This window comes from Mobula birostris, chromosome 8 (genome assembly GCF_030028105.1).
Source record: "Mobula birostris isolate sMobBir1 chromosome 8, sMobBir1.hap1, whole genome shotgun sequence".
Lineage (NCBI taxonomy): Eukaryota > Metazoa > Chordata > Chondrichthyes > Myliobatiformes > Myliobatidae > Mobula > Mobula birostris.
The window spans coordinates 1,512,806-1,525,437 of record NC_092377.1 but is presented as its reverse complement, the minus strand read 5'-3'; the positions used below and the strand labels follow the sequence as shown (position 1 = coordinate 1,525,437).

The 12,632-nt window shown below is 49.6% G+C and overlaps 1 protein-coding gene across 2 annotated transcripts in view; it reads left to right on the top strand.

The window, feature by feature from the left end:
* adcy3a (adenylate cyclase 3a) overlaps window positions 1–12,632 on the top strand; it is a 209,619-nt gene that overhangs the window by 72,644 nt on the left and 124,343 nt on the right. For both annotated transcript variants that reach the window (XM_072264686.1, XM_072264687.1), the window contains exon 3: window positions 8,360–8,490. In XM_072264686.1, the coding sequence (XP_072120787.1) occupies window positions 8,360–8,490 (131 nt within the window). The remainder of the gene's footprint in view (window positions 1–8,359; window positions 8,491–12,632) is intronic.

Here is a 12,632-nt window from a genome sequence, read left to right as displayed (position 1 = left end):
GGACACCACTAGTCACAATCCTCCAATCTGAATGTACTCCCTCCACCATGACCCTCTGCCTTCTGCAGGCAAGCCAATTCTGAATCCACCTGGCCAAATTCCCCTGGATCCCATGCCTTCTAACTTTCTGAATAAGCCTGCCATGTGGAACTTCGTCAAATGCCTTAGTAAAATCCATATAGATCACATCCACTGCACTACCCTCATCTATATGCCTGGTCACCTCCTCAAAGAACTCTATCAGGCTTGTTAGACACGATCTGCCCTTCACAAAGCCATGCTGACTGTCCCTGATCAGACCATGATTCTCTAAATGCCCATAGATCCTATCTCTAAGAATCTTTTCCAACAGCTTTCCCACCACAGACATAAGGCCCACTGGTCTATAATTACCCGGACTATCCCTACTACCTTTTTTGAACAAGGGGACAACATTCGCCTCCCTCCAATCCTCCGTTACCATTCCTATGGACAACAAGGACATAAAGATCCTAGCCAGAGGCTCAGCAATCTCTTCTCTCGCCTTGTGGTGCAGCCCGGGGAATATTCCGTCAGGCCCCGGGGACTTATCCGTCCTAATGTATTTTAACAAGTCTATAAGACCATCAGACATAGGAGCAGAATTAGGCCATTCAGCCCATCAAGTCTGCTCCACCATTTCATCATGGCTGATCCCGGATCCCACTCAACCCCCTACACTTGCCTTCTCGCCATATCCTTTGATGCCCTGACTGATCAGGAAACAATCAATTTCTGCCTTAAATATCCTCACGGACTTGACCTCCACTACAGTCTGTGGCAGAGCATTCCACAGATTCACTATACTCTGGCTAAAATACTTCCTCCTTACCTCTGTTCTAAAAGGTTGCCCTTCAATCTCAAGGCTATGCCCTCTATTTCTGGATACCCCCATCATAGGAAACATCCTCTCAACAGCCCACCCAGTAGGGTTCAATGAGATCCCCCCGCATTTTGCTAAATTCCAGTGAGTACAGGCCCAAAGCTGCCAAACACTCCTCATATGTTAACCCCTTCGTTCCTGAATCATCCTCGTCAACCTCCTCTGGATTCTCTCCAATGACAACACGTTGTTTCTGTGACACGGGGTTCAAAACTGTTAACAATACCCCAAGTGTGGCCTGACTAGAGTCTTATAAAGGCTCGGTATTATCTCCTTGCTTTTATATTCTATTCCCCTTGAAATAAATTCCAACATGGTAAAAAAGTAAAGATAACGTGCAGTCAGACTGTCAGGAAGGGCAGGCAGGTGACAGGACTTAGTTGCAGCCAGCAGGGTGAGTATCAAATCATTAGGAATGCAGAGTCAGAAAGGATAGCAAATATGATACTCAAGGTATATCTAAATGCGCGTAGTCTAAGGAATAAGGTGGATGATCTTGTTGCACTATTACAGATTGCCAGGTATGATGTTGTGGCCATCACTGATGGTTGCAGTTGGGAGCTGGATGTCCAAGGTTACACGTTATATTGGAGGGATAGGAAGGGAGGCAGAGGGGCTGGTGTGGTTCTACTGGCAAAGAATGGCATCAAATCAGTAGAAAGATGTGACATAGGATCGGAAGATGTTGAATCCTTGTGGGTTGAGTTAAGAAACTGGGAGGGTAAAAGGACATTGATGACAGTTATATACAGGCCTCCCAACAGTGGCTGGGAGGTGGACTACAGATTACAACAGGAAATAGAAAAGGTGATTCAAAAGGGCAAGTTTTGGTAGTCATGAGAAATTTTAACATGCGGATCGATTGGGAAAATCAGATTGGTAATGGATCTTAAGAGAGTGAGTTTGTTGAATACCTAAGAGATGGCTTTTTAGAGCAGCTTGTCATTGAGCCTTCTAGGGGATCAGCTATACCAAATTGAATGTTATGTAATTCAGGGGTCCCCAACCTTCTTTGTACTGCGGACCAGTTTCAAATTGACAATATTCTTGCGGACCGGCCGACCGGGGGTGGGGGGGGGTAGGGTTGCCAATGTACAAGAGTAGCAGTCAAATACGTTGGGTTTACCCCGAAAAAGACTACAATGACCATGAAGCCTTGCGCCGGCACCAGTGCGCATGCGTAACTTGATATGTTGGAAATGGAAGCAACGTTTTCAGTGCTTTCCTGACTATCTCAGGATATTTAGCCTTAACTTTGATCCGGAATGCCGGCAGAGATGTTATGTCAAACATACCTTTCAGCCCGTCGTCATTTGCAAGCTCATGGAGTTGATCTTCTTCCTGCGCTGACATGGACGACGCACGGGTAATGACCTCGCGTGCGTTCAAGCTCAACAGTGGGCGTGACAGGGAATGAGGAAAGGTGCAGCTGACTCCTATCGCCAAATCATATCGTTTCCTCGCGGCCCGGTGGTTGGGGACCGCTGATGTAATTAACCAGAAGCGATTAGGGAGCTTTAGGTAAAAGAGCCATGAGGAGCCAGTGATCACAATACGATTGAGTTCAACTTGATATTTGATAGGGAGAAAGAAAAATCTGATGTAGCAGTATTTCAGTAGAAGGGCAATTACAGTGGTATGAGAGAGGAGTTGGCCAAAGTAAATTGGAAGGAGCTGCTGGCAGGGATGTCAGCAGAGCAGTAATGGTGTTAGTTTCTGGGAAAAATGAGGAAGGTGCAGGACATATGTATTCCAAAAATGAAAGCATACTCAAATGGTAAAATAATACAACCATGGCTGACAAGGGAAGTCAAAGCTAATGTAAAAGCAACCATTACTGTGAAGATAGAGAATTGTGAAGTTTTAAAAAATCCACAAGAGAGCATGTGCTCAAAAAGCTGAAAGATCTAAAGATACATAAGTCACCCGGACCAGATGAACTGCACCCTAGGGTTCTGAAAGAGATAGCATTCGAGATTGTGGGTGGCATTAGAAATGATCTTTCAAAATTCATTGGAATCTGGCATGGTTCCAGAAAACTGGAAAATTGCAAATGTCATTCCACTCTTTAAGAAAGGAGGAAGACAGTAGAAAGGAAATTATAGACCAGTCGGCCTGACCTCAGTGGTTGGGAAGATGTTAAAGTCAGTTGTTAAGGATGAGGTGATGGAGTACTTGGTGACACAGGACATGATAGTACAAAGTCAGCATGGTTTCCTTCAGGGGAAAATCCTGCCTGATGAACCTGTTGGAATTCTTTGAGGAGATTACACGTAGGATAGATAAAGAGGGTGCAATGCATGTTGTATATTTGGACTTTCAGAAGGCCTTTGACAAGGTGCCACACATGAGGCTGCTTACCAGGTTAAGGTCCATGGTATTACAGGGAAGTTACTAATGTGGGTAGAGTATTGGCTGATTGGTAGGAGGCAAGGAGTTGGAGTAAAAGGATCCTTTTCTGGTTGGTTGCCAGTAACTAGTGGTGTTCCGCAAGGGTCGGTGTTGGGACCACTTCCTTTTATGCTGTACATAAGTGATTTAGATGATGGAATAGATGGCTTTGTTGCCAAGTTTGAAGATGATATGAAGATTGGTGGAGGGGCACCACCTCTCGCGAGACCATGGATCTGCGTCTGGAAAACCTTGCTATGTCCTCTCCAGGGTGCAGGCCTGGGCAAGGTTGTATGGAAGACCGGCAGTTGCCCATGCAGCAACAACACCGGTGTTGTCCAAGAGAGGGGCAAGGGCTGATACAGCTTGGCACCAGTGTCGTCACAGGAGTGCCAGAACGAGGTTGAAGGCAACGTCAGACTGCCTTACGGACTCCAGCTCCGGATTTGTCCTCAGGGTTTACTCCCATAGCCTTTCCCATCAGTGGGTATGGCCGCAAGGCAGCAGAGGTTTGAAATCAGAGTTTTCCCTCTCTTAGATGGACTGCCTTCCCAAGCTGACGAGCTCCATCTACCCAAAGCACTGGTTTTAAGGCGCCAGGACCCGCCTTCGCCCCTTCTCCTGTCAGTAGAAACAGTTCTGCCGGGCTTAGAGGCTAAGCCACACGAAAAAGCCAGGAGAGGCAGGTAGTGTCGATGAAACAAGTAGTGTTGATGAAACAGAAGGACAGGCAGATGAGGAGAAAGAGCAAGAAAGTGGCAAATGAAATACACTGTTGGAAAATGCATGGTCGTGCACTTCGATAGTAAAAATAAATGTATGGACTACTTTCTAAACGGGGAGAAAATCCAAATATATGAGATGCAAAGAGACTTGGAAATCCTTGTGCAGAACACCTCGAAGGTTAACTTGCAGATCAAGTCAGAAGTGAGGAAGGCAAATGCCACGTTAGCATTCATTTCAAGAGGTCTAGCATACAAGAGCAGGGATGTAATGCTGAGGTTCTATAAGGCACTGGTGAGGCCTCACCTTGAGCATTGTGAACAGTTTTGGACCCCTTAGAAAAGGTATGCTGGCATTGGAGAGGGTCCAGAGGAGGTTCACAAGGATGATTCCAGGAAAGGAAAGGGTATTCATATGAGGAACATTTGATGGCTCTGGGTCTGTACTCACTGGAATTCAAAAGGATGAAGGGAGATCTCATTGAAACCTTTCGAATGTTGGAAGAGCTAGACAGGGTAGATGTGGAAAGGATGTTTCTCATGGTGGGAGAGCCTAGGACAAAAGGGCACAGCCTCAGGATAGAGGGGCGCTCTTTCAAAACAGAAATTTGGAGAAATTTCTTTAGCCAAAGGGTGGTGAATTTGTGGAATTTGTTGCCACATGCAGCGCTGGAGGCCAGGTCTTTGGGTGTATCTGAGACGGAGATGAACAGGATCTTGATTGGACATGGCATCAAATGTTATGGGGAGACAGCCGGGAACTGGGGTTGAGCAGGAGATTAAAAAAAATGATCAGCCATGATTGAATGGCGGAGCAGACTCGATGGGCCAGATGGCCGAATTCTGCTTCTATCTCCTATGGTCTTATGGTTTAACATTACATTTGCCTTCTTTACCAAATCAACCTGTAAATTAACCTTTTGGGAGTCTTGCATGAGGACTCCTAAGTCCCTCTGCACCTCTGATGTTTGAAACTTCTCCCCATTTAGATAACAGTCCACACTATTTTTGTCCTTTTACCAAAATGCATTATCATACTTTTTCCAACACTGTATTCCATCTGCCACTTTTTTGTCCATTCTTCCAGTTTAGAAACATAGAAACATAGAAAATAGGTGCAGGAGTAGGCCATTCGGCCCTTAGAGCCTGCACCGCCATTTATTATGATCATGGCTGATCATCCAACTCAGAACCCCGCCCCAGCCTTCCCTCCATACCCCCTGACCCCCGTAGCCACAAGGGCCATATCTAACTCCCTCTTAAATATAGCCAATGAACTGGCCTCAACTGCTTCCTGTGGCAGAGAATTCCACAGATTCACCACTCTCTGTGTGAAGGAGTTTTTCCTAATCTCGGTCCTAAAAGGCTTCCCCCCTATCCTCAAACTGTGACCCCTCGTTCTGGACTTCCCCAACATCGGGAACAATCTTCCTGCATCTAGCCTGTCCAATCCCTTTAGGATTTTATACGTTTCAATCAGATCCCCCCTCAATCTTCTAAATTCCAACGAGTACAAGCCCAGTTCATCCAGTCTTTCTTCATATGAAAGTCCTGCCATCCCAGGAATCAATCTGGTGAACCTTCTTTGTACTCCCTCTATGGCAAGGATGTCTTTCCTCAGATTAGGGGACCAAAACTGCACACAATACTCCAAGTGTGGTCTCACCAAGGCCTTGTACAACTGCAGTAGTACCTCCCTGCTCCTGTACTCGAATTCTCTTGCTATAAATGCCAGCATACCATTCACCTTTTTCACCGCCTGCTGTACCTGCATGCCCACTTTCAATGACTGGTGTATAATGACACCCAGGTCTCATTGCACCTCCCCTTTTCCTAATCGGCCACCATTCAGATAATAATCTGTTTTCCTATTTTTGCCACCAAAGTGGATAACTTCACATTTATCCACATTAAATTGCATCTGCCATGAATTTGCCCACTCACCCAACCTATCCAAGTCACCCTGCATCCTCTTAGCATCCTCCTCACAGCCAACACTGCCGCCCAGCTTCGTGTCATCCGCAAACTTCCACAAACTTGTTTAAGTCCTGCTACAATCACATTGCTTCCTCAGCATTACCTACCCCTCCACCTATCTTCATATCATCCACAAACTTTGCCACAAAGACATCAATTCCATTACCCAAATCATTGACAAACAATGTGAAAGGTAGTGCTACCAATACTGTTCCCTGAAGAACACCACTAGTCACTGCAGCCAACCAGAAAAGGCCCCTTTTTATTCCCACTTGCTGCTTCCTGCCTGTCAGCCATTCCTCTATCCATGCCAGTATCTTTCCTGTAACACCATAGGATTTTATCTTGTTAAACAACCTCATGTGTGGCACCTAATCAAACTGAAAATCCAAGTAATTGACATTCACTGCCTCTCCTTTGTCCACCTGCTTGTTACTTCCTCAAAGAACTCTTAACAGATTTGTCAGACAAGATTTCCCTTCACAGAAACCATGCTGACTTTGACTTATTTTATCATTCGTCTCCCAGCACCCTGAAACCTCTTCCTTAATAATAGACACCAAAAGTTTCCCAACTACTGACAAGGGACCAACTGGCCTATATATTTCCTTTCTTTTGCCTTCCTCCCTTAAAGAGCAGAGTGACATTTGCAATCTTCAAGTCCTCTGGGATCATGCCAGATTCAAGTGATTCTTGAAAGATCATGACCAATGCATCCATTATCTCTTCAGCAACCTCTCTCGGGACTCTGGGTTGTAGTTAATCTGGTCCAGGTGACTTATCCTCCTTAAGACCTTGGAGTTGCACTTTTTGCTTTCCAAAAGCAATGGCACTCACTCCTGCTCCCTGACACTCACAGACCGCTGGCACAGTGCTAGTATCTTCCACAGTGGAGACTGATGCAAAGTACCCATTAAGTTCATCTACCATTTCTATGTCTCCCATTTCCAGTGGTCCAATATCAACTCTCTCCTATCACCGACCCACCGAATCCCCATACTGACTCCCCCATCACTGACTCCCGATCACCGAATCCCTCACCCACCAAATTCCCATCACCGAATCCCCCACCCACCGAATCCCCATCACCGAATTCCCCATCACCGACTCCCTGTCACCGAATCCCCACCCACCGACTTCCCGTCACCGAATCCCCACCCACCGAATCCCCAGTCACCGAATCCCCATCGCCGAATCCTCCACCCACCGAATCCCCATCGCTGAATCCTCCACCCACCGAATCCCCATCGCCGAACCCCACCCACCGAATCCCCATTGCCGAATCTCCCACCCACTGAATCCCCGTCACCGAATCCCCCGCCCACTGAATCCCCCACCCACCGAATCCCCGTCACCGAATCCCCCGCCCACCGAATCCCCATCACCGAATCCCCCATCACCGAATCTCCCATCACCGAATCCCCCACCCACCGAATCCCCGTCACCGAATCCCCCGTCACCAAATTCCCGTCACCGAATCCCCGTCACCGAATCCCCGTCACCGAATCCCCACCTACCGAATTCCCCATCACCAAATCTCCACCCACCGAATCCCCCGTCACCGAATCCCCCACCCACCGAATCCCCGTCACCGAATTCCCGTCACCGAATCCCCACCTACCGAATTCCCCATCACCAAATCTCCACCCACCGAATCCCCCGTCACCGACTCCCCGTCACCGAATTCCCGTCACCGAATCCCCGCCCATCGAATTCCCCATCACCAAATCCCCACCCACCGAATCCCCGTCACCGACTCCCCCACCCACTAAATCCCCGTCACTGAATCCCCCATCACCGAATCCCCGTCACTGAATCCCCACCCACCGAATCCCCCATCACCAAATCCCCACCCACTGAACCCCCATCACCGACTCCCCCACCCACCTAATCCCCATCACCGAATCCCCATCACCAACTCCCCCACCCGCCGAATCCCCATCACCGACTCCCCACCACCGAATCCCCCATTGAATCCACATCACCGAATCTCCCACCCACTGAATCTCCATCACCAAGTGCCCATCACCAAATCCCCATCACCGACTCCCCCAGCCACCAAATCCCCATCACCGACTCCCCCACCCACTGACCCCCCCCCCCCCAGAGCTCAAGGGTACCCTGTGTGGTCAGGGTGGGTACTGTCCGTGGTCATTCTGGGTGCTCCCCGTGGTCAGGGTGGGTGCTGTCCATGGTCAGAGTGGGTGCTGTCCGTGGTCAGGGTGGGTGCTGTCTGTGGTCAGGGTGGGTGCTCCCTGTGGTTAGTTGGCAGGGACTCTGACTGTGACGATGCTGGTCTTTCACTCACGTTGGCGTGACCAGCTTCCTCTGCCAGTCTCTCAACTCACCACACACTTCCGTTTACCAGGAGAGCCTCCTCCTGTCAATCCTGCCAAAGCACATCGCCGACGAAATGCTGAACGACATGAAGGAGGACAGAGAGTCGAGAGAACCACAACAATTCAACACCATGTACATGTACCGACACGAGAGGGTCAGGTAGGCGTGTTCCGGAGAGAGAGTGGGAAGAGAGACATGAGAGGGCCAGGTCAGAGTGTTCAGGAGAGGGAGGGACGCGAACTGACATGAGAGGGTCAGGTCAGAGAGTCTGGGAGAGTGACGTGAGTCTCAGTTCTGAGTGTACGGGAGGGGGTGTGGACAGTGATGTGAGTCTCAGTTCTGAGTGTACGGGAGGGGGTGTGGACAGTGACGTGAGTCTCAGTACTGAGTGTACGGGAGGGGGTGTGGACAGTGACGTGAGTCTCAGTTCTGAGTGTACGGGAGGGGGTGTGGACAGTGACGTGAGTCCCAGTTCTGAGTGTACGGGAGGGGGTGTGGACAGTGACGTGAGTCTCAGTTCTGAGTGTACGGGAGGGGGTGTGGACAGTGACGTGAGTCTCAGTACTGAGTGTACGGGAGGGGGTGTGGACAGTGACGTGAGTCTCAGTTCTGAGTGTACGGGAAGGGGTGTGGACAGTGACGTGAGTCTCAGTTCTGAGTGTACGGGACGGGGTGTGGACAGTGATGTGAGTCTCAGTTCTGAGTGTACGGGAGGGGGTGTGGACAGTGACTTGTCTCAGTTCTGAGTGTACGGGAGGTTGTGTGGACAGTGACGTGAGTCTCAGTTCTGACTGTACAAGAGGGGGTGTGGACAGTGACTTGTCTCAATTTTGACTGTAAGGGAGTGGGTGTGGATAGTGACATGAGTCTCGGTTCTGACTGTACAGGAGGGGATGTAGATAGTGACTTGTCTCGGTTCTGACTGTTGGGGAGGTTGTGTGGACAGTGACGTGAGTCTGAGTTCTGACTGTACGAGGGGGGTGTGGACAGTGATGTGAGTCTCAGTTCTGACTGTACGAGGGGGTGTAGGTAGTGACTTGTCTCGGTTCTGACTGTATGGGAAGAGGTGTGGACAGTGACATGAGTCTCTCCATTCTGACGGTACAGTACTTGGCCTCCACAGCTGCTCTGGCAGAGAATTCCACAGATCCTCCGCTCGCTGGCGTATGAAACTCCTCTTCATCTCTATTCTAAAAAGCCAACCCTCTATTCTGAGTCCGTGTCCCCTTGTCTTACACGCTCCCACCTTAGGAAACATCCCTTCCATATTCACTCTATCAATGCTTTTCTCCATTCTCTAGGTTTTTCTGAGGTCTCCCCTATTGTTCTGAATTCCAGTGAATACAGGCTCAGAGCCATCAAACACTTTCCCTATGATCCTTCAATCCTGGAATCATTTCAATGAGCCTTGTTTGAACCCTCCCCAGTTGCAGCATATCCTGTCTTAGATACATCTCCCAGAACTGCTGAAGGTACTCCAAATGAGGCCTTGTCAGTGGCTATGTAACCCTCTCATCGGGGTTTTAGAACAACTTGTCTGGTTAGCTAACTCTGCAAACACCCAAGTGACTCAGTGGTGTGAAGACCATCTTTCATCAACAATGCACATCCAGGGTTTAGGGTTCAACCAAACATTAGTGTCAGGATGGTCTGAGTATGTGAACCTCTGTTTGAGTGAATGCTCCATAAATAGTGACCGTACTCAATTATCGGTAGCCTAGAAATGACAGATTGTACACCAGCATAACATTATAGAGAACGTATAGTTACCAGTTTTCAACTTTATCAAACAGTTAACAGAGAAAGAAGAAGAAAGATAGAAGGGCCCAATACAGTTACAGCAGTCTGAATGTGCACATTTCTGTAGTAGCCGAGCGTACCATTTTCCTCACCGACGGTGAATTCTCCTCATCAACCACAGGTAGATCTTTCCTGCACCTCACGAGGCACTTCTTACAGTAGGCTCTCTCCTTCAGATGGGATCCTCCACATGTCTTCTCTGCTGTTCTTCTCTCCACATCTACTGTCAAAATACCCCAACATATCTCCAAGTAAAGTTACAGAGTGATGGTAGTGACATGACAGAGAGTGATGGGGAGTTACGGAGTGATGGTAGTGATGTTACAGAGAGTGGTGGGTAGTTACTGAGTGATGGTAGAGACATGACACAGAGTGGAAGGAAGTTACAGAGTGACGGTAGTGACATTTCAGAGAGTGGGAGGGGGTTACGGAGTGACGGTAGTGACGTTACAGAGAGTGGGAGGGGGTTACGGAGTGACGATAGTGATGTTACAGAGTGGGAGGGGGTTACGGAGTGACGGTAGTGACGTTACAGAGAGTGGGAGGGGGTTACGGAGTGACGGTAGTGACATTACAGAGTGGGAGGGGGTTACGGAGTGACGGTAGTGACGTTTCAGAGAGTGGGAGGGGGTTACGGAGTGACGATAGTGACGTTACAGAGAGTGGGAGGGGGTTACGGTGTGACGGTAGTGACGTTACAGAGAGTGGGAGGGGGTTACGGAGTGACAGTAGTGACGTTACAGAGAGTGGGAGGGGGTTACGGAGTGACGGTGGTGACGTTACAGAGAGTGGGAGGGGGTTACGGAGTGACGGTAGTGACGTTACAGAGAGTGGGAGGGGGTTACGGAGTGACGGTAGTGACATTTCAGAGAGTGGGAGGGGGTTACGGAGTGACGGTAGTGACGTTACGGAGAGTGGGAGGGGGTTACGGAGTGACGGTAGTGACGTTACGGAGAGTGGGAGGGGGTTACAGTGTGACGGTAGTGACGTTACGGAGAGTGGGAGGGGGTTACGGTGTGACGGTAGTGACGTTACAGAGAGTGGGAGGGGGTTACGGAGTGACGGTAGTGACGTTACAGAGAGTGGGAGGGGGTTACGGAGTGATGGTAGTGACATTTCAGAGAGTGGGAGGGGGTTACGGAGTGACGGTAGTGATGTTACAGAGTGGGAGGGGGTTATGGAGTGACGGTAGTGACGTTACAGAGATTGGGAGGGGATACGGAGTGACGATTGTGACGTTACAGAGAGTGGGAGGGGGTTAAGGAGTGACGGTAGTGATGTTACAGAGTGGGAGGGGGTTACGGAGTGACGGTAGTGACGTTACAGAGAGTGGGAGGGGGTTACGGAGTGACGGTAGTGATGTTACAGAGAATGGGAGGGGGTTACGGTGTGACGGTAGTGACATTTCAGAGAGTGGGAGGGGGTTACGGAGTGACGGTAGTGATGTTACAGAGAGTGGGAGGGGGCTACAGAGTGACGGTAGTGATGTTACAGAGAGTGGGAGGGGGTTACGGAGTGATGGTAGTGACATTTCAGAGAGTGGGAGGGGGTTACGGAGTGACGGTAGTGATGTTACAGAGTGGGAGGGGGTTACGGAGTGACGGTAGTGACGTTACAGAGAGTGGGAGGGGGTTACGGAGTGACGGTAGTGACATTACAGAGAGTGGGAGGGGGTTACGGAGTGACGGTAGTGACATTTCAGAGAGTGGGAGGGGGTTACGGAGTGACGGTAGTGATGTTACAGAGAGTGGGAGGGGGTTACGGAGTGACAGTGGTGATGTTACAGAGAGTGGGAGGGGGTTACGGAGTGACGGTAGTGACGTTACAGAGAGTGGGAGGGGGTTACGGAGTGACGGTAGTGACATTACAGAGTGGGAGGGGGTTACGGAGTGATGATAGTGACGTTACAGAGAGTGGGAGGGGGTTACGGAGTGACGGTAGTGACATTTCAGAGAGTGGGAGGGGGTTACGGAGTGACAGTAGTGATGTTACAGAGAGTGGGAGGGGGTTACGGAGTGACGGTAGTGACGTTACAGAGCAGGAGGGGGTTACGGAGTGACGGTAGTGATGTTACAGAGTGGGAGGGGGTTACGGAGTGATGGTAGTGACGTTACAGAGAGTGGGAGGGGGTTACGGAGTGACGGTAGTGACATTTCAGAGAGTGGGAGGGGGTTACGGTGTGACGGTAGTAACATTTCAGAGAGTGGGAGGGGTTACGGAGTGACAGTGGTGATGTTACAGAGAGTGGGAGGGGATTACGGAGTGACGGTAGTGACGTTACAGAGAGTGGGAGGGGGTTACGGAGTGACGGTAGTGACGTTACAGGGAGTGGGAGGGGGTTACGGAGTGACGGTAGTGACGTTACAGAGAGTGGGAGGGGGTTACGGAGTGACGGTAGTGATGTTACAGAGAGTGGGAGGGGTTTACGGAGTGATGGTAGTGACGTTACAGAGTGGGAGGGGGTTACGGAGTGACGGTAGTGACGTTACAGAGTGGGAGGG